General features: G+C 42.4%; 1 protein-coding gene across 9 annotated transcripts in view; it reads left to right on the forward strand.

The window, feature by feature from the left end:
- The window catches only part of LOC144784678 (metalloreductase STEAP4-like), a 445,141-nt gene that overhangs the window by 395,934 nt on the left and 26,077 nt on the right, over window positions 1-23,130 (forward strand). The window contains exon 6 of one of the 9 annotated variants that reach the window (XM_078663627.1): window positions 18,636-18,685. The exons of the other annotated variants lie outside the window; for them this stretch is intronic. Within the exon in view, the coding sequence (XP_078519753.1) occupies window positions 18,636-18,685 (50 nt within the window). The remainder of the gene's footprint in view (window positions 1-18,635; window positions 18,686-23,130) is intronic. 9 annotated transcript variants of the gene reach the window in all.

Genomic DNA, 23,130 nt, shown 5'->3' on the forward strand with positions numbered 1-23,130 from the left:
CTAGCTCATCATCTGAGTAACATGTAATGCAGCCAAGGGAAGTGTGTTGTAAAGAAAAAGCAACAAACATGACTGAAAAAGGTCACAGAAGTCAGCCCAGCAACTCCTTCAAGTCTCACATTATGTCGCTACAAGAAACTGCAAACGGTATGAAGGAAAGCTGCTTTCATAATACAGGAGGCTCCAGTTGAACTGGGAGAGTTAGCGGGTCGCCCCCATCTTCATTGGGTTCAAGTCATACTCCCCTGACTGCATTTTTCACCTTTAACCATGTCCTAATGTCGGTTTTTGTTGTTTAGTAAACTCCCCTCCTTCCAAAACGTATAATAGTCTCTGGTGATTATCTAAGGGAGGTCTCCCTTCCTTTATCCACTTGTCACAGCATGACTTCTGTTACAATCCTCTGAACAACTGATGTTAATCTGAGCAATTGGTGTCCCTTGTGATTCATCCTTCCTTCTTTGTTCTCTCTTCTGGATTCCATTCACCTACATTTCTTCCCTCTGCTTATAACTCAGAAACATCTAATAGTACTTACCCCACTGCTGGACCTCCTACTGCCCCTTTTTTACATACATTTCCTCATAAGTGCCTCAGGAGTTCCCATCTCCATAATTAAATATCTTATCTTGTCATGTCTGTGGTGTGGACTGCCAGGGCTCCTGTGCTCTACGGGTTAAAATTCCATGAGGTCAGAACTACTGTAATGTATTCCTTCAATATAGTAGATGATATGGAAGAGACTATCAGTTGCTTGGGCAATTTGTTTTGAGCTGCAACCTTTTATTGAGTCCTCGCTATGGACTTTATTAAATAAATATTGCACTCCTATGATTGTTGTATCCTACCAGTATTGACAATGAGTCATGAAGACTGCCCAACACAGTACATGCACTCATCAGCAAACAATGGGTTTGCTGAAGCTCAATGAATGGAAGACAGACACTTAGAAGGACTGCTGATGGCTTTGGGAAGCCCCCTACAAGTGGTGATTGCTACTGTGCAGTTGAAGATTGGATCATTTGTTTATACCAGAGCTTTAAGGGTTATCATTGAGTTGAGGCAAATGTATTCTGCTACTCAGACCAAACAGCCGCAGCCTGTAGTGCGAGTACCGGCCGGGCGGTGACGTGAGGAGGGGGAGGGGCAGGGTGGGGGGTAGTAATGTATGGATTACGGACTTTAACGCCTTAACTGCGGACGTTATTTCGGTACAGTCCGGGCGTTCTGAAAGGTGGGCGGGGCCGCGTCGGCCATTGGCCGACGGCAGCACTAGCGAGGTAGGGCTGCTGTTGGCGAACGGCCGACGGCAGCACGCAACTGGTTAACAGGTAAGTAAACATAAAAATAAATAAAATGAATTTCGTTGCTTGTCCTGCATCACCAAATGCGATGCAGTCCGCGCAACGAAATTCGCTTTATTTATTTTTATGTTTACTTACCTGTTAAAGTCCGTAATCCATACCTTATAACTCCCACCCCGGCCCTCACCCTCCCCACGTCACCGCACGGCCGGTACTCCCACTACCGGCCACGGCTGAGACCAAACCATACACCTGTCTTCTTCATACAATTCTGAGGTGAATAAAGGAAAGAGAGAGCTCATAACACATGCTGCAGAATGTGGGAAACATGTTTGGCGGTCATTTTTGGACACTGAGCAAGCATTTATTGGCCATTATTTCTTTCCCAGATTCACTATTCAATATGTTTGTTGCCAGTCATATGTAGATTCACACTTCTGAGCACATGGTTAAAATAACAGCTGCAGCACGCAGACTGATGTCAGTGGTGTTACTTTTAAAATTGTGAGTTTTTTCTTTTCTTAACTCTCAATGCTCCTCGACTACCATGCATGATTTATGACTGTGTATAAGCTATGTCATTTGCTAAATCTTCACCTCCAGTTTGACACAAATTTATCAGATGCTGTAGATTCACATCTCTAGTGTTTCCATTAATTTCTCAACCTCTGATTGGAATTTCAATATGTGGTGCTCATACTGAACATCAACAGTACACTCCCCTTTATTTCTACAAACAACCGTAGAACCACCAATGTACCGGAAGGATGGATGGACTGGTTAACAACCTTTAATGTCTCCTCAGGAAACTTTAATTGCTTCCTTTTGTGACCAAACAGGAAAAGATGCACATTGCAACATCGGTTGGGGATGGAGTGACAGAGTATTTATCAGCACTTACCAATTTGTGAAACTCCTAAAGGTGAAGAATATGACAAATAAGCAGAAGAATTTAAGAGGTTAATAATAAATGTTGATCTGACAAAGTTTATAGCACGTAAGAGACATAAGCAGCATTAAATTGTCTTCACTGGTAGCCTCTGCATAAGAGAATTCTTTTCAAACTCTTACTAACAGTTTTTAAAGCCCTGAAAAACATAGGTCCTAAATACCTCGCCAACCGTTTTATCCACTATGACCCCGCACGCTGTCTGAGATCCTCAGGGACCAACCTCACCAAGATCCCAAGGTATAAATACAAAACAAGGGGTGGAAAAACTTTCACAGTCCTTGCAGCAAGGGCTTGGAACAACCTGCCCGTAAACCTCAGACTGATTGAGACTGAGAGTCTTTTCAGGAAACAACTGAAGACTTGGGTCTATCAGCAATCCGATACCTATGTGATGGCAGCCATCTAGATCCTCTATCATCCAATCTTACACACGCTCGCTTAGCGCCAAGATGCTCCCTTCGGAGCGAAAGGCTGGGCTTAATAAATACCCACAAATACAAATACAAATTGATTCAGAGATCTGTGGACAGGTTACTCCATCACAATCATGGCAGATAACCCATCCGCTGTCCTACAAGCACAATAGGATATAAGGTAGTTGTACTACCAGGGATGGGATAACCATAACCTTTGTGACGTAGTAGCGCATTCACCAAGATCTGAATCAGGCCCATGAATTATTCTTAAGAGATCATCGGGGAGACTGGAAACCCTTATGTAGCAGTAGTCACTGTTTTGGCAACACCCTATGAATAGCAACACTTTAACAAAAAGCTCATATGTGATCAATTGGTAATGAGATGTATAAGAGAGAATTGTTGGGATGATTGTACTCCGGATAGAAGTGGCGCTCAAAGGTTACAATTAATATTATGTTGTTCAATGCTTCTTGTTTTGTGTGCCTAGAGAGGAGTCAATCATCCATCACCTCCAAATTTGGATCAACCGATCCTCAAACAAATTTCTAAAACCCTAGCACACCAATATACAGATTATAACAAGTTGAAAACTTAAAATTCGAAGACAAGTACAGTAATACATAGGATGGTTTAATATTTCTGTCTTGTTCTGACTCCAGTCATTGGATTGGCTGGAGTCAGAACAAGACAGAAATATTAAACCATACTATGTATTACTGTACTCGTCTTCGAATTTTAAGTTTTCAACTTGTTATATTCTGTATATTGGTGTGCTAGGGCGTTTGAAAAATGGTAATGAGATGTCTGGACAATAAAATACAACAAAAGCTGATGAGTTACAAAGATACCAACCTTTTAGCAGAAGTAAAGATTGTGAACAGTGCAGTGAAATCACAGTAAGAATCCAACAGATTCAACATATTCAAGCAAACTAGTGCAGACACTGTCTGTGCAGTGGTGTTTGAGCTGAAAGTATTGCTGGGAGTGGTGGCAATAATAGAGTGCCGGCAGTGCAGGGCCCAAGTGTTATTATGAGTGAGGGGTGTTAGAGGAGTGTATCAATAAGGCATATGATGAATTTTAACTTTTGCTAACTTTTGAAAGTTTGCAGTTTTTGAAGCATTTGTAATTTTACCACATTTTATGATACTTTTTCCTGAAAATAAAGAGTTAGCATGTTAACATAAAAGAAAGCATTGCAGTGGAGCACAGGGACTACCATGGAATGGTAACTAATGTAGGGAATATAAACTTAAATAGCTGTGGATAGTGGACATTTATTTTTTTGTTGGTGGTCTTGGGTGCTCGCATACGTTTGCTGGACTCGGGCAATCAACATCTTTAACCGCTTGACTGCCAGACCTTTTCCCCTTAGAATGCTCAGCCCTCTTTTGGCTTTTTGGGGTAGTTCATGCTTAGGCATCCATAACTTTATTTCCACATAATGTACCCATGGCAAATTCAAATCCTGTATATTTCCAACATCTTGGAGATTCAAAAGGTACCCAAGGTTTGTGGATTCCCCCTAAGGGGACTTAGAAAATAGCCAGAAAATAGCTACATTTGTCTTGTTTCTTTCCTAAAATGGCATCAACAAAAGGTTTACTGTGCCAAAGTCACCATTTTTGCAGCTTTCAGGAACATGTGTAGCTTAAACAAAAAACCTATTTTTTAACTAGAGTTTTGTAATTTTTCAAAGAGGTAGAACATGTTTTCAAATTTTTGTGCTTTCAAACTACTTTCCGTTTATCGTGGAAACCGCTGTGAAACTCACAGGTGATACCAGTACGCCATAGATTTATGACAAGTAGACAACATTCTGAATTTAGCAAGGGGTCATTAATTCCGAATGAAAGTAACTGCTGAAATAAAAAACTGTTGGGTGTGTAACTCCCTTACCCTGACTAGAAGGAAGGGTGCCTACTTGTACAGCATGCGTGCCACTGCCAACTAGAGACCCTCATTGCTAACATTGGTGGTCAGTGGTGATGATTGAACTTGTATTTGTACTTGACCCACAGCGATTGGGGATCACTACTAGTATAGTGCAGACCAATACACAACCACATACTGATTTTTGATTTTACCTATTTTTGTCACATTCCTTGAAGTGACCTATAGTCATGTCTCAGACTGGTGATTCAGCAGTAGTTGATGTGGAACTTGCTTTTAAGATTGGTAAGATGTAGTCCTACACAGTGGTTGCATTGAAGCGATTTTGCAAAGATCTTGTTGTCCTGCAATGACCTCCCCAGGGAAGGGGAAGCTGCAAAAGGCGTTAGTAGCTTTTTGGCCATCAAGAGAAGCTGGAGGGACTGAGGATGATGAGATGGAAGTGGAAGTGCAGAATCAGCTAGGGGATTTTGTGGCTCAGGATTTGCTTGTAGGGGAGCGCCCTTCCAGGACAGGCAGCATTGTATCTTCTAAGAATCTGTCCCCAGAGGAGCTAATCAAGAGGCGACATGCCAGGGAGCTTGAGAAGCTTAGAATTGGGCAAAAGGAAATAGATAAAAACTTTGCTGTGGAGGAGAAAAAGTTGCTTTAGGACACAAATTGAGTAGGAGAGAACTGGACATCAAGGCTAAGCAGACAGAGCAGCGTCGCGTCAGTGCAGTCTGGTGTAAGGGAGTCACATTTCAAAGAATTTCGTACAGGAATTTGCTAAGGGGGATGACATACATGCTTGTTTTTTTGCATATGAGGCAGTCTGTCATATAAATGAGGTACCTGAGAAGCAGCGGGGAGGGGTCCTGTGGAAATACTTTGAGAAGGAGTGGTGGGACACTTTGACAGCCCTAGGGGATGCAAACAACATCAACTACTCCCTAATGAAGGAGGCCTTATGCACCAGGTTTGTGCTCTCCCTAGTGCAGTATAAGAAGTTTAGGTCTTTCAAGAAAACTGTTTCTAAAACTTGGTTGGAATGTGTTGATTTTCTTTGCAGAGCACTGGGTGGTTGGATAAAGGGCAGCAAGGTAATTGACTATCAGGGGTTGTATAATTGTATTTTGTGGTAACACTTGTATAGTCTTTGTTTTCCAAAGCTGCACCAGCATCTGATGGATAGTAAGCTGACTGAGCTCAGGAAGCTTGCTCAGGAGGTGGACTGCTTGACTAGTAACCAGGTCAACAAGGGGTATGTGGAGGACTCACCAAGGGGTAGGGGGCAGGGTTCCCAGCAAAAGAGTGGGGGTAGAAGGGTAAACAGAAGGAGTTCTCTAAAGAGCCCCAATCTAGTTCCAAGGGTAAAGGTTACCTTCCCCCAGTGTAAGAAACCTTGGACCTCTACAGGGAAGCATACAGAGAAGGGTCCCCACAAGTGTTTTGTGTTTGGTCAGGAGGATCAAATGAGAGGCTCTGTCACACGGGTTGGTCAGTGTAGCACTAGGGGATGAGTTGATGCCAGGTGAAGGGTAGGAGCCAGCTGAGATGACCCTTGTCTTACTTGGGGACTCACTAGGGGACAGTGAGATGCCAAGCTACCAAGCTACCAAGGCAGTGAGCAGGGGTTACCTAAATTGTGATTCCCCCTTACCCTGAATAGAAGCAAGTGTACCTATTGTCAGGTGTCAATGTGTGTCTGGTGAGCAGTTGGCCCCGGAAGCTTGTTTCCTTCCCAGTATAAGAATTGGCTTGGTAGTTTGGTTTGCCCTGTTCCCATCATGCACTGGGACAGGAACAGACTAATTTGCATATAGCCAGGTTCTGAGCTGGGATGGTGCAATGAGCTAAAAAACAGGTGATGGATTAAAACCATGATCTCTTGACTTGGTAAGAGTATTCTGCATCATTCAGAAACTCTGTCCATCACCACCCCTTTTTCCAAAATCGATTTTATCCACACTAAGTGTGGGAGGGTATACTCAGACGTGAGTCCCTTGCTCATTGCACCATCAGGATTCAAGCAAGCCGGGCCGACGAAGGCTGTGATGCCAGAAACCGGTCCCCGGAAGCTTGTTTCCTTCCCAGTATAAGAATTGGCTTGGTAGTTTGGTTTGCCCTGTTCCCATCATGCACTGGGACAGGAACAGACTAATTTGCATATAGCCAGGTTCTGAGCTGGGATGGTGCAATGAGCTAAAAAACAGGTGATGGATTAAAACCATGATCTCTTGACTTGGTAAGAGTATTCTGCATCATTCAGAAACTCTGACCATCACCACCCCTTTTTCCAAAATCGATTTTATCCACACTAAGTGTGGGAGGGTATACTCAGACGTGAGTCCCTTGCTCATTGCACCATCAGGATTCAAGCAAGCCGGGCCGACGAAGGCTGTGATGCCAGAAACCGGTCCCCGGAAGCTTGTTTCCTTCACAGTATAAGAATTGGCTTGGTAGTTTGGTTTGCCCTGTTCCCATCATGCACTGGGACAGGAACAGACTAATTTGCATATAGCCAGGTTCTGAGCTGGGATGGTGCAATGAGCTAAAAAACAGGTGATGGATTAAAACCATGATCTCTTGACTTGGTAAGAGTATTCTGCATCATTCAGAAACTCTGTCCATCACCACCCCTTTTTCCAAAATCGATTTTATCCACACTAAGTGTGGGAGGGTATACTCAGACGTGAGTCCCTTGCTCATTGCACCATCAGGATTCAAGCAAGCCGGGCCGACGAAGGCTGTGATGCCAGAAAACGGTCCCCGGAAGCTTGTTTCCTTCCCAGTATAAGAATTGGCTTGGTAGTTTGGTTTGCCCTGTTCCCATCATGCACTAGGACAGGAACAGACTAATTTGCATATAGCCAGGTTCTGAGCTGGGATGGTGCAATGAGCTAAAAAACAGGTGATGGATTAAAACCATGATCTCTTGACTTGGTAAGAGTATTCTGCATCATTCAGAAACTCTGTCCATCACCACCCCTTTTTCCAAAATCCACTTCTGTGAGGTCGCCAGGTACCCTTTGAGTAGTGGGGGTCTCAGGTTCCTTAAAGGTCATTGTAAGTCCGTCCGTGCCTGTTTACTGTCTGCTTGACAATGACCTGGAGAGCTCACCTTGGAAGGAGGTGGAGTGCCAGGCTCATTTACAGATGTTGGGACTGCCTGAGTGAGCCTGTGTGACTATTCGGTCAAGGGCAGCCAGTAGGGGGATTAAGAGGACCTGCAGCCTGAAAGAGTGGCCTAGGTGCATGCCAGAAAGAGGAAGGGCAGGGGGCATGGGAAACCAGCCCCAGAAGTTCCCACAGTCAAGGAGGAGGCAGAACCTTAGGGGGAGGCCCTAGAACCTGCAAGGGTACAAGTGGCTGAACTGGGCGACCTGTCTGAACTGACCCACTGGCAGCAGGAAGGAGGTCCCTTCAGGGAGGAGTTCTGCAAGGCACAGATGGAATGCCCTACTCTTTTTGGTTTGTGGCAGCAGCCTGCAGACCAGGCAGCAGGTGGTCCGTCTGGATCTTATGTGATTTATTGGGAGAATGGTCTCCTTCACAGTGAACCATAAGGTTGCTGAGTCTGGGGCAGCCCGTGTGCTGGTGGTACCCACGTGCTACAGGACCTTCCTACTGGGTCTGGCTCATGACGTGCCTTTGGCAGGACATTTGTGGTGTGACAAGATCTTTCACAGGGTTGTCACCAACTTTTACTGGCCCCAAATGCAGAATTAAGTTGGCACACATTGTAGGTCTTTTTAGACTTGGCAAGCAAGTGGCAGGACTGGAGGGAAGTATAAAGCTCCTCTCCACCCCTTTCCTGTGGTGAGCACCCCTTCGAGCAGGTAGGCATCGACATGGTGGAGCCATTGGAACCCAAAACAGCCTTAGGTAACAAGTTTTGGGGGACCATGCTACCGGGTATCCGGAAACTGTCCCTCTCAATCACTGCCCCTGTGGTGAGCCGTGCATTGATGGGGATCTTTTCCCATGTGGGGATCCCAAGAGAGGTGGTCTCTGACCAGGTATATGAAGCTACTGTGGGAAGAGTGTGGTGTAATGTACAAATTTACCACTCCTTACCATCCCCAGGGGAATGGGTTGGTTTGCTGATTCAACGAACCCTGAAATGCATGACAAAGGGTCTTGCTGAACCCACGAGACATAATTGGGACATCTTCCTACCATGCCTGCTGTTTGTCTACAGGTAGGCACCGCATAAATCCTTAGTGTTTAGAACTTTAAAAATGCTGTGTGAACACCCAATGAGAGGACCTCTGAGTCTTATTAAGGAGGGATGGGAGAAAACTCCCGGTAACACCCCCCCCCCCTATATGTGTTCAGCTACAAGCTGGCCTTCGGAAACCAGACTCTGCTCTTCAGGAAAATCACTGAGGTGAACCTGTAAGCCAGCCAGGAAGAGATGAAATTATGGTACGACCAGAATACCACTCTGGTTGAGTTTAAGCCTGGTCAAAAAGTGTGGGTGATGGCAACAGTGGAGCCTTGTGCACTCCAAGACAAGCTGACTGGTCCATTTGAGGCGATGGAGTGCAAGTGCGATGTGACCTACTTAGTCAACTTGCAGACTCCCAGGAACCCTTTGAGGGTCCTACACGTCAACTGCCTCAAACCTAACTTTGAGAGGTCTGAAGTAACAATGCTCCTGTAAGCCAAGGAACATGATGGGTCAGTGGATGGAGTAAACCTCTGTCCCACCCTGATCCCAGAGCAGCAGAGGAACTGTCGCCAGGTGCTGGGACAGTTCGCCTCCCTTTTCTCCCTGATTCCAGGAATTACCAACTGGCGTGTCTATGATGTGGAGACGACACTGGGGACATCTTTCGCTGGTTGTGCCTCTTCCTCCTATATTTTAGATGCTGTGCTGGATTTCATTTTTGAGGGTTGAGATGCTTTGGGCACTTTGTCACTGCTGATCAGTGTCAAAGTGCAAGTGCTCCTTGTATAAATTGTTGTTACAATTGGTTCTCCCTGATTGGCATATTTCATTTGCTGGTATTTCCCTAGTACAGTGTACAGCAGTGTACCAGTGCCCCTCTTAAATCAAATGCTACTAGTGGGCCTGCAGCACTAATTGTACCACCCACATGAGTAGCCCTGAAAAGGTATCTCAGACCTGCCACTGCAGTGTCTGCACGCAGTTTTGAACTGCCATGTTGACTTAGCAAATGCACCCACTTGCCAGGACCTAACCTTCCCTTTTCTTGCATGTAAGGCACCCCTATGGCAGGCTCAAGGTACCCCCCTGGGCAGAATGCAGTGTATGTGAAAGGTAAGACATGTACTTTTGTGTGTGGCATGTCCTAATAGTAAAATACTGCCAATTTTGTTTTTTACTATTGGAAGGCTATCTTGACCCATAGGATAGAATGGGAAATGCTTTGTAACATCTTACAAGTATAACTCCCCATTGGGACAAGATAGGGAAAAAAAGTTTATGTTTTCTGAACTCAGAATTCAATAACACACCTTTTAGTAAATACGATTTTTAAATGGTGTAATTGAAAATGCCACTTTTAGAAAATGCTCACTATACCTCTGGATTCAAGCTAGCCTGGCTGATGAAGGGTGATGCCCTGAAACCGGTGCCAAGATGCTTATTTCCGGTCAGGGAGGACCTGGCTTGGCAGTTCAGGCTGGATTGTTCCTACAAGGAACAGGGTCAAGACTGATTTGCATATGGTTGGATCCAAACTGGGGTGGTGCCGTGCGCAAAAGAATGATGGATTAAACCCAGATCATTGTGACTGGGGGTGAATGTTTGCATTGTCCAGCATTCCGTCCATCAATTGTTTCTTTTGCAAATGTCACCCTAAGTGGGAAGCATATGCCCTGACGTGGGTCTTGTGCTCACTACACCACTGGATGCAAGCCAGCCTGGCTGATGAAGGGTGATGCCCTGAAACTGGTCCCAGGATGCTTGTTTCTGGTCCAGGGAGGACCTGGCTTGACAGTTTGGGCTGGACTGTTCCCACAAGGAACAGGGTCAAGACTGATTTCCATATGGCTGGGTCCAAATTGGGGTGGTTTGGTAAGCAAAAGAATGATGGATTAAACCCAGATTCTTGTTACTGGGTGTGAATGTTTGCATTGTCCAGCATTCCGTCCATCAATTGTTTCTTTTGCACTTTTATAAAGTAGGCATTTTCCTGTTTAACCATTCTGTGTGCCTCTGCCTGTTTGTGTATCGACCATCTGGTTTTGGAGTGACAGGGGCTGAGGATGTGCATTCCATGTAGGCCGCCACTGGGGGGGGCGTTGAGGTATGCCTGGACCTTCCTGGTTAACTCAGAGCTGAGCTGAATGGGGCATGACTGCATTTAGAGTAGTTGGCGGAGATTTCCTTGCACCTGAATAGGGCATGTCTCCCTTGCACAATGCTGTGTCCACCTCCTGCAGTCACACTGCACCAGTGAGGACAGAACAGGTTTGGACTGGGCTCAGACTCTCTTGCACAAAGAGAACAAAGACATTTAGGGATACAAGTATTAGTCCTAAAACCCCATAACTTTAGACTGTTTCTGGAATCAAGTGGAACCTTTGCCGAGGAGAAGAGCTGGAGAAAACAGAGGAGTAGTACTGTCCCTTTCCTGTGTGCTGTGTGGGGTTGGCCTACAGTATCTGTTTCTGGCACACAAAGGACAAGGACTTTGCTGTGTACTTTGTCCCCCTGTTGAGGAAGATCTCCAAGGGCTTGAGTAGAGCTTACCTCCTGTTCTGAAGTTTCAGGGACACAAAGACTTCACCCCCAGTTGCCCTGAACTTCCTTGCTTGGGGTTCTGACCTGCCAAGAGGTGACTGTGTTGGGCCTCTTAGGCTGTTCCTGCTGGTGGGGGCTGGAAAAGCAATGCAACTACAAGAAAATCGATGCATTGCTCTTCTTGCAGCACCGATGTGTGAGAAGAATTTCCACGCATTGCTGCGCCGCTGCCGAAACCGATGCAGCGCCTGTTGCAGCTGCAAGAACCGATGCATCAAAGGATCGTGACTGAAGAAACCGCTGCAGCACCGCCGCATCAATCACCGACACATCCCGGATTTCCATGCATCGTACCCGTGCAACTAGTTTTACTGACAAATCATCCTACGGACCAGAACCATCTCGGAATCGATGCATTACTACCTCCTACAGACCAGATTTGCCGCATCAATTCTCCTGAGTGCAGCAGAACTGTTGCAACGCCTCCCCATGGTCTCAGGAACTGATGCATCTCTTTATTTTTCAATGCTTCCCATCTCTGCGGCTGTTTGGCCTTGTGAATTTTGTCTCAAATAAAGGTACTTTTTAGAGAAATCACGCCATATATTTCTATTGGCTAAGTTGTTTGAAACCTTTTTAAAGTCATATTCTTATTACAAGTATGTTGGAATTTTGTCGTTTTGGTCTTGTTAAATTTAGATAAAATACTTTCTTTTTCTAAACTGGTATGGTGTCCATTTGTGGTGTTATCACTGTATGACTGAGTGTTTTGAGCACAAATATTTTACACATTGCCTTTGGGATAAGTCTTTCTGCTCGTGCCAAGCTACCCAGGGTGTGAACAGGAGTTATCTAAAGTGTATTTTCCCCTTACCCTGACTAAAAGCAAGGGTCCCCATTTGGACAAAGGTACCTACCTCTGCCAACTAGAGACCCCCATTGATAACACTGTGGAACCCTGCTTAAGATGATTCTCCAAGGCTTGAAGTAGAGCTTGTCTCCTGCTAAGAAAACTCAGGGATGCAAAGACTTCACCTGCCGCATCCTTGAACTCTACTACTGGGAGTTCTGACCTGCCTTGTGGTGCCAAGTCCAGTTCTGGGCCCTTGGAGGTTGTTCCTGTTTCAGAAAACGGAAGAATACTACAGACTTAATGGTTTGCCCTTGTTGCGGCTGTATTTTCTGACTCAGCAGGGCAGTGTGGGGGAAAATCCCAAAGCACAGCTCCGTGAAGCTCAAGAAATCAATGTAGTACCTGCTAGTAGTCCGAAGAATCGCACACGATGAGTTCAGCGCACTGGTCTCTGAAGTGCAAGACCACTGCACCAACTTCGACGCAGGCCGTGTTGTGCAGCTAAAAGAAACTACACATCGTGGGAGCACTGCTGAAGAAATCAATGCATCACCTGTTTGCATCTACCACATCAACCTCCAGCACATCCCAAGTTTCTATGCATCGCACCTGTGTGACAAGTTTTTCTGACACTGCACGCACAGACCAGAAACATTTTAGAATCGACACATCACTTCTCCCTGTAGTCCAGATTCAACGCATCATTTCTGCTGCGTGCAGCAGAACTGTGGCATCACCTCCCAAAGGACTCAGGAACTGATGCATTGCTGTGTTTTCTGACGCTACTTTCCTCTGCGGCTGTTTTACCTTGTGGATTTTGACACATTTTAGGTGCTTTGGGTAACAATCACACACCCCTATTGTCCTTTGGATAGAATGCTTGAAACCTTTTAAAAGTCACATTATGAGTTGTGTATGTTGTTTTTTTTCTGTTTAGGTCTTGTATGGTTTAGATAAGGATACTTCATTTTTGTAAACTGGTGTGGTGTACATTTGTAGTGTTTTCACTCTGTTACTGTGTGTGTTTTGTTCAAACACTTTACACATTGCCTTCTAGATAGGCCGTACTGCTTGTGCCAAGCTACCAAGGGGGTGAGAGGGTTTATCAGGGGTGTGTAACTCCTTTACCCTGGCTAGAAGGAAGGTTCCCTACCTGGACAGGGTGCATACCTCTGTCAACTAGAGTATCCCATTTCTAAAAGTTAGATTGTAGTGACTAACCTACCAGCCTTATATGTAGGGTTAGCAAGGGGTCAATTCCAAAATCACTCTGCAGCCACAACAACTTTTTTTAGTAGGTACAGACTATCAGAATGTAAGGTGAAGTAGTTGGGGAAAAGAAAATGGATATTTCATGGAATAGCAGGTATAGAAAAAATTATATGTAGCCCTCAAAGGAAAACCAACAATCCCTCTATAAAATGCTGAGCAATGGTGGTAGATGTTTTCCCTGGCATGTCTTCTGCTTCATGGAACTGTCAAATAATGTTTCTTTTTACCGGAATCATTGCAAAGCCCAAAATAGTTTGTGCGATTCAGCACATACTGTACTCAACAAGAGATGTTGCTTTCAATAAACATTGAATTTCATAAAGGAGAAGTGCTTTTGCCAAACTCGTATTACACAAAACACCAAACCCTGCTGCCAAACATCTAATCCACAATGAGGAAATTCTGTTGTCAAAATTGAATTCAGCAAACAGTTTTGCAGTCAAGGAATTCCCCAGCTGAAACGCTGTATGCAGGTACAAAGAGGATATGACTACTGCCAACTTACCGTAAAAAGCCCTTTCATGGGGACCTTATTCCCTCTTGTGACTGCTCAACTCGTTTGCTGGTTCTTTATGTCAGTCATCATGGGCAGAGGCATCAGAGTTTACTTGAAGGTTTTCACCTTTTTCGATATGTCCTGAAAACATCATCTGATCACTAATTACAGGGCATTCAAAACCCCTTTGCAAAAGCATATTTTTCTGCAGCTCTAGAGAGGTAATAGCACGCCGTTGCCTTTTTTTCTTTATTTAATGCCGTGACTCCCTATCAAGGGGCATTGGTTGTGAGAAGAAGCGAAATACAGTTATAATGATAGGGAGGGCAGAGACAGGTAATTCAAAATGCCCCAGAGTTTTAGAGAGAGAAACACTTTGGAAAGAAACTGCTTGTGGGTCAGTCTTATAATCTCTGGCACAGTGTGCTGTAGCATGGGAAAGTGCATTGAAAGGCTTTGTGGGATGTTTGTGCGTTTTTCATTTTTAGAATATCGACTTATGCAGCGATTTTGCACATTGCTAAAGATGCAGGCTTTTGCATACAAAGCTCCTTGTTTTTATATTGTTTTTACAAGGAAACTGAAAAATTATCCAATCAGTTCAGGTTTAGTATGGTTGCTCTTCTTTGTTCCTAGTGCCAATATAGAACCAGCATATAGGAGCTGCATTAATGAGATTAGGCCACAACATTCCAGGAATGTGGTGAGATAGACCAGAGTGTGTGTAACTTCTCTCACATCATCATAAGAGTCTGCATTTCTAGATGAAGGCCCATGTTTATCAAGGGCTTGCATTGCCCTTGAATCACGCAAGGCGGTGCAAGGTTAGGGCGGTCAACCTCAATACTGGGGAACGGGGTTCATGTCCAGGCAAGGACGCACAACATCCTGTGATTCTGGGCAAAGCACTTAATCACCCAGTGCCTAACAAAAATGAATATGTCCTCATGTAATGCAACTGGTGCTCGTGTAAAGCGCCCTGATACCCGATACCCTCGGGTCAAGTTCAGGCCCAAAATGCAATGTGTCAGGGTAAATCCAAGACAACAAAGGTCTTTGTCAACACTAAACTTGATCTCTGAGGGCTGGGTGTGTGAATGGGAAGTGCATTATTGAATTCCTAGTGTCCTCCCAAATCTAACAGAAAAATCCAGTTTTCATTGTCAGAGTGCCAATACATATGCATCATTGATGTGCATATAATACATAGGGAGAGACATTTCTTCCTCCACCATGCCTTCTTGTAATAAAAGCCTTAGGCATGGTAAACAACAGATTAGACAGACCTGACACAAGCTTGTAATTTTGTTTTTTAACACTTGCTGCTCCTGTGTTAATCACAAATGGAGCAGTAGAATCTAATGCCAAAATATGTTCTATCTTGATCAGCATTGGCAATTGATTTTCCTTTTTTTTGGAGAAAATAAGTGGGCTAAATTATCCCATGGTAACTTTGCCTGTGAAGTCGTACCCAAACATGGAAACTTTATGTTTGCTAATCAGTCCACTAGTTTATGAGTTGCATGATTTTATCAATGTAAAGCAGCCTTGCATCCTGTAGGGCTTCACTAGTGGACTGTTTCCTAGCCACATGATGTCCCAACCAGAAAGGATAAGACATCCTGTGGTTGTATAATGTCTTGAGTTTGTTGTCTGGATCTCTGTGGCAGTGTACAAGGGGGAGAAACACCAAAATGGACCTTAGTAGGGAGGGTTCTATGACTGATGGGCAGAAGATGACTTTCGAAGGAGAGGTGCTGAACGTGTTGGATGTGTTGGCTCTGATCGGTGACTAATAATAAACAGCAACATTTTACTATATCCTCCCTCATGTACACAGCAGGCCCTTTGATTATGCCCTCTTTTTCTTTTATATAAAACATCACAATTTTCGCCCTATACAAAGTTTGAAAAAGACATTTGGATTAGATTTGTTCAAGTATGCAATTTTGCACACCGCTAGGGATTACCTTTAAAAGTTGTGGGATCAGTGAACAAAAACCATGGCTGGTGTCATAAGGTTTCCATTGAACTGTTTGCAAATGGGTGTGTTTAAAATGCAAAAAGAAAACTATTTCCCAGATAGTCTTTATGATCTTGCTGGATTTCAAATGAGAAACCTGCAACATTTGAGAAATTGCCCTTGAAACAAAAGAAACTTCTCTCTTACTGCTCTAACTGGATGCAATTCTTTGTCACTTCTCTTCTGGTTGAGTCATGCTGATCTGTTCAGACCTGATACCAAGCCTAGCCATATGTTCATGATCATATGCACACCAACTCTCTTGAGTCAATTCTTTGATTCTCAATTTTTAGATTTACAAAGTCTAATGTATCTGCTTTGGAAGGTTAATCCCATCGGATGGTCATTTGCCAAACTTGACAATTGTCATTTGACATGACAACACATAGCTCTCAATAGATCCGAATAACTGTGTAATGAATGAAATGTATATGAATAATTTAAAACATGATTTCATACCTCGTCCCCTTACATCTTGTGTTGTATTGTACTTTCTTCTGTTATGCATTGTATTTTCCTTTGAATGTACTTTGGAGCGTGGGGCAGAGTGAGGCATGGAATGCTCTTGCTGTTACTTCACGGATTATATTCCAGGGCATCAGTTGTTACCAGTGTCCTGGAGGGGAAGCCGTGCTGCCTGGCTCTCACCTGTTTCTGACTATCTACAATAAAGCTTTGGATTACATACTACATTTCACCTTTATTACAATTGGCTATGACTTGTAAACGAATCAACGAGGATTACTGCCTGGATTTATTTATTTCATTTTTTTATACATTTTACCGCAAGTACATCCTGAAGAGGGTTTTATTGTTTGTAAACCCTCCACAGTCTTATTTCTACACCTACTCGAAATTGGAATTCTGCTGACCCCAGCTGTCTTCTATCAGCAAAAATTGGGGTAAGACACCTTACTTTTATTATTCTGCAAACCGCTGGGGGAACTGCCATCTGCCGCATTTTTTGAGCGGGGCAGTGTTCTGATCTGACGTGCCTCCCTCCTCGCTCCGTGGAATGCCTGAAGTCCAGTGAGTGGGGGCTGCGCAAGTGACGTATCCTACAGTGACGTGTTGCCTGATACATCATCACGCAGCGTTACCTTGCGTAGCGGCCATCTTGGATTCACCCAGGGCTGTGTCGGGAAAATATCGGACCAGCTTCAGCGACGCAATGTGTATTTTTATGGTTCCCCATTTTAGATTTTAACGGCTTGTAGTATGTATTGTAGTTATCATACAGTGTTTCTTTAAGGAATCTTACAAGAGGGTTCTTGTGAATGTTCATGGATGTTCTTAGAATGCAATGTTTTCAATGTTACGGTTATTATATTTCTATTGCTCATCACTGCCGGTCGTGGGTTACTTACTCTGGAATAAAACCTGCATTCCTAACCTGCAAACTTGGATTACCTCTCTTATTTATATATACAAGCTTACTACATTTATTGGCGACGTTTTTTTTGTGTGAAAGTTTGTCTACTTCAAACCCACCGACGTGAGCAGATCGAGCAGTGCGACAATTGACTTCATAAAGCACAGATACGGAACCGACTCGAAAATTGTGATTTCATCAATTTCAGAGGATCGTTTTTACTTAAAGAATATTACGCTTCAAAAAACTGTGAGTTAATTTTAATTTTACAATACCTTGGTGTATGCTACAACGGTCCTGGTTACCGTTATTCAAACGCACACCAAATTCATTGCTCGCGACCCGACCCGAGCCAACTGGTCTCGCGCAATACATCACTGCAGCCTGAACGTCTCTCGCGCAGTACGTCTTTGCAGCCTGTGCACACCATGGCAACGCGCATTGTTTCTTGAATGACGCATGCAACGTTAAGCGTCACTGCGCAGGCGGCCATTTTATGAAATTCATTTTTGTCGGATAAACGCGACTAGTGGCATTTCTTGACAATTATTCACGTGTAAAGGAAAGTGAATTAAAGAAAACACAGAAGTCAGTTATAAAGGACTTTCCAAACTAACAAGTAAGAATTTATTTAACTAATTTTCTTCTAAATGGCAACATCAAGCAATAATAACAGTGGGATTGTAGCACCTCCTTCATTTTTAATTGCTCCTGGCAAGCCTCCAACACCATGGCACAAATGGTTACGAGTATTCACCAATTATTTGGAAGCAATAGATGCTTTGGAGTATTCTGCCTCAAGAAAAAGAGCTATTCTGTTTAACCACTTAGGAGACGCAGGACAACAATTATTTGATAATTTGTCTGTAGTTCAAGCTCCACCTGATGATGACACATGGAATGTTTATACTGAGGCTTTAACCCGTCTTGGCAAACAATTTAAAGATGATCCATCAGTCATGGTCGAGAGACATGTTTTCTTTAAAAGGAAACCATCACAGGAGGAGTCCATAGAAGACTATTTAGCGACTTTGCGTGTACTTGCATCAAAATGCGAGTTTGGCACTTATCTAGAAACTGCTCTGCGTGATCAGTTAGTTTTTAATTGTTTCAACAAAAAGATCCAGGAGCGAATTTTGACATGTAAAAATCCAACACTGGATGAAGTTATTGTAATCGCGAAAAGCATCGAGTGTTCAGTGGTTTCCTCAAGAATTTTAGCTGAACATGCCTCTTCTTCAATTGTTTGTAAAGTTTCACAAACATCCAGTGATAATTGTGATGTTAATGTTGTTTCTAACCGCGTGAGTGGTAAAAAAACTTTTGAACAAAAATCCAATGTATTTTGTTACAGGTGCGGTTCAAAATTTCATGTGGGAAACAACCCAAAATGTCCAGCACAAGGTAAAAGATGTTCAAATTGTAAACGTATTGGTCATTTTTCTGCATTATGTCGTTTACCCAGAGATAAAACCAAAGTTAATATGGTATATTCTGAAGAAGAAATTTGTGATGCGTTAAATGTTTCTTCTATATCTTTTATTCAGATTAATGCTCTTTGTGACTTCAGTGTAAAGGGTCCTATATGTAAAACTTCTATTGGTGTACATACTATGCAAGTTATGGCAGATTCTGGATCTCCTATTACCATATTAGATGAAAATACCTTTCAGAGTTCTTGGAACAACAAAAAATTACTCACTACAGATGTTAATCCCAAAGCCTTTGGGGGTTTTGATATAACCATGCGTGGTTATTTCCCTGACAATATTGATTTTAAAGGGAGGGTAATTTTTACTAAAATGTACGTTGCACTTAATGGCAGGGATATTTTGGGTTGGCAGGATCAAGCTAGGCTGGGTATTATTTTAAAACCTGGTCATCCTGAACCTGTCGCCTTAGGAGATCTACCAGTTCTTGCCATCCTTGACTATTGTAATGATCCTATTCTCTGCAATGTATTAGAAAAATACAAAGAGGTGTTTGATGACAGAATTGGTTTGGTAAAAAATTTTGAGCATAACATTAAATTAAAGGATAGGGTTTGTCCTGTTGTCCAGAAGGTGCGTCCCGTGCCTCTATCGGTTAAACAAGATTTGAGGAAGCACATTGAATCTCTTATAGCTCAAGACATTATTTGTCCAGTTGATTCTTCAGAATGGGTTTCTGCTGCCGTAGTAGCACGAAAGTCTTCCGGCGAAATTCGTTTATGTGCAGACCTTAGGGTTCTTAATCGCAACATTGTTATTGATGTGCATCCTTTGCCGAAAATTCATGATATGCTGGCCAACATTGGTAGTAGTAAATATTTTTCTACTATTGATTTGCGCTCAGCATATCATCAAATTCCGTTATCTAAAGAGTCTCAACCACTTACAACCTTTGTGACACCTTTTGGGGTTTATATGTATAAAAGGCTACCTTTCGGACTCACTTCGGCAGCTAGTATCTTTCAAAGATTAATGGATACCATTTTTAATAATTGTCCAGGAATTCAGGCATTTCAAGATGATATTTTGGTGCATTCTGAATCACTGGATCAACATTACATTTTGATGGAATATGTTTTAAAATCTTTACAAAATCATGGTCTTACTGTCAACAAAAAGAAATGCAAATTTTTAGCTAATGAGGTTGATTATTTAGGCCACAATCTATCAAAGGAGGGGATTAAACCTAAATCTTCTTTGTTAGAAGCTATAAAAAAATGCTCCTTGTCCTTTAGACAAAGACTCTTTAAGAGCATTCTTAGGATTGAGTGAATATTATGCTCGTTTTGTCAAGGGCTATGCGCTAATTGTCCAACCGCTCAGAGATCTTTTGAAAAAGCATGCCAAGTATGTTTGGTCCACTGAGTCTCAAGCTACTTTTGATTCCATCAAAAATATGATTCTATCTGCTCCCGCTATCAAACCTTTTTCCCATGGTGTTCAGAGCATCATCACAGTGGATGCTAGTTCTCGGGGACTAGGTGCTGTCCTTAGTCAAATGATTAAAGGTGAAGAATGCACCATTGCATTTGCTTCACGATCTTTGACTTCGGCTGAACTAAATTATAGTACTATTGAACGGGAAGCTTTGGCTTGCTCGTGGTCTGTGGAAAAATTTAGAATGTACATTTGGGGAACTAGATTTCTTTTATACACAGATCATAAGCCTTTAATTTATATGCTTGGGGAAAGTTCCTCTAATAGAGCTTCTTCTAGGTTAATTAGATTGTTGGCACGTCTCCAAGAATTCAATTTTGAAATTAAATATGTGCCAGGTGGTAAAAATATCCGGGCGGATTGTTTATCACGTATACCTTTACCCACACAGGAGTCAGTAAATTCTGATCTGGAGTGTGTTTTTGCAATAGAGGATGCTCTTCAAGGTAATAAGATAACTAAACAAGATTGGTTACATAGTATGGAAAATGATTCTTGCCTACTAAATGTTAAAAGGTTTTTGATTAAAGGTTGGCCTATGGATAGAAGCATGTCCATGGAAGAGAAACATTATGCACAAGTTGCATCAGAGTTGTCAGTTTCTGGTGACATTTTATTCAGACAAGACAAATTTGTCCCGCCTGCTGGTATTAGGCAATCTATTATTTCGGTGGCACATGAGAGTCATCCAGGTGTTACTGGCACTACCAATAAAATTAAGACCACTTATTGGTGGCCTGGAATAGACAATCAAGTAAAGTTGTTCGTCAACCAGTGTCCCCAGTGTTTATGCTCAGATAAACACTGGAAGTTGTCCAATTCACCACTTATACCAGTAGAATGGCCTGAAGCCCCTTGGCAGAAAATTGCCTTGGATTTTTCGGGTCCATTTTCTGTTTTTAATTCTGAATATAAATATTTAATAGTGGCTATTGATTACTTTTCTAAATGGATTTATTTTTCTTTTGTTAAAAATCCGAATTCTGATTCTGTTGTATCCTTTTTAAAGCGTTTATTTGTTATTGATGGTACTCCGCATGAATTAGTTTCCGACAACGGTTCACATTTTGTTTCACAGGATGTGAAGGTGTTTTTAAACAAATTGGATGTTAAGCATACGTTTGTTCCTCTTTACAGTCCTTCATCAAATGGTCTGGTGGAGAGAGCAAACCGTTTGTTAAAAGAAGCTGTTCAAACTGCTTGTACTAATAGTCTGGATATTTCAGAATTTCTTTGTGAGAAAGTATGGAACTATAATTGTACTCCACACAGTACCACAGGAGTTTCTCCTTTTGTTTTACTTCGAGGTAGAATTCCAACCTCTAGGTTAAATCCATCTTGGTTAATGAAAAGTTCTTTGGTCAATGTTGATTTAGCTAAGATTCGTGAACGTGTAAAAATGAAACAAGAATGTTACAAAAATCATTACGATAATCGTATGCATGTTGCAGAAAAGCCACTTATTATAGGTGATTGGGTCATCATAAAAAAACCTGTAAAAATCACCAAGAGTCAATCTAAATTTTCTGCTCCTGTGAAAGTTCTAAAAGTCTCTCGAACAGCAGCTCTCTTGTTTGAAAGGGGTTGGTGGAACAAGAATGTCCTCATTAAGATCACTGACCAGCAAGCAAGGATTATTTCCTCTAACAAGCAGAATTCGGATTTAGTTGATAATTCCAGTTCTGATTGGTTTGGTGTTGGTGAAACTTCAACGATGCCATCTGTTCCTGTTAATTGTTCTACAAATGTCAATCCGGGTTCTTCATCATTAGCTCAGGGAGATTCCAAGAGTGTTACTGCCCTCCCTGCTTTACAACCTGTTTCAAATACCATTGGTGCGGGGGATGATATGGGGGTTGGTCGCAGAATCAGATCAGTCCCTATGAGACTTCATGATTATGTTTTGGATTAGTTTCTTTTTACTTTATGAATTTCTTTTCACTTGTCTGATTGCATTTATCTGTACTTTTTCATGTATTGCTTTTCCTTCACAATTTCTTATGGTATTTATCTTTTGTTTAAGTTTATTTATTAGGGGAAGGATGTGTAGTATGTATTGTAGTTATCATACAGTGTTTCTTTAAGGAATCTTACAAGAGGGTTCTTGTGAATGTTCATGGATGTTCTTAGAATGCAATGTTTTCAATGTTACGGTTATTATATTTCTATTGCTCATCACTGCCGGTCGTGGGTTACTTACTCTGGAATAAAACCTGCATTCCTAACCTGCAAACTTGGATTACCTCTCTTATTTATATATACAAGCTTACTACACGGCTTTAGCCATTTTTGAACTACTATCCAGGCAAACAGGTGAGATAGTCGTGTCATTGTTGACAATTCGCCATTGCTCCCTACTGCATCTTCACCAATACCATTGTACTTATTATTGAAACTGTTGGGAATTTTTTTTTTTATTATTGAGAAGGCACATTATTATCACTGTTAAGTCACAGATAGATAAATCCACATACTAGTTTACTTAGCTGCACATGGAATAAGGTGATCAGGAACCTCAGGAAGTGGAACAAGTTATGGCACAGCTAAGTTTCACAATTAGTCCTCCACATTCATTTTGGGCAACTGGATCCCAATCAAGTAGGAAATGGTTCAAATGGAAGAACTATTTTGTAAATTATATCAAAGCAGTGGATGAGGCTGATAAGATGAAGCCTGATCAGATGAAAAGACTTTTACTTCATTCCTTGGGCCTGTTGGATTGAAGACTTATACTCGTATGCCCAAAATTATCAGCAGTGAAGATATTAATGTATTTGAATCAGCCTTAAAAGACCTAGACAAATACTTTGCCCCCAAAGTCTGCATCAGTTCGGTATGTCACAAGTTTTTCCAAAGGAAACAGCACAAAGAAGAACTTGTAGACGAGTGGGTGGATGATCTAAAAAAATTGGCCATTGACTA

This window comes from Lissotriton helveticus, chromosome 10, assembly GCF_964261635.1.
Source record: "Lissotriton helveticus chromosome 10, aLisHel1.1, whole genome shotgun sequence".
NCBI lineage: Eukaryota > Metazoa > Chordata > Amphibia > Caudata > Salamandridae > Lissotriton > Lissotriton helveticus.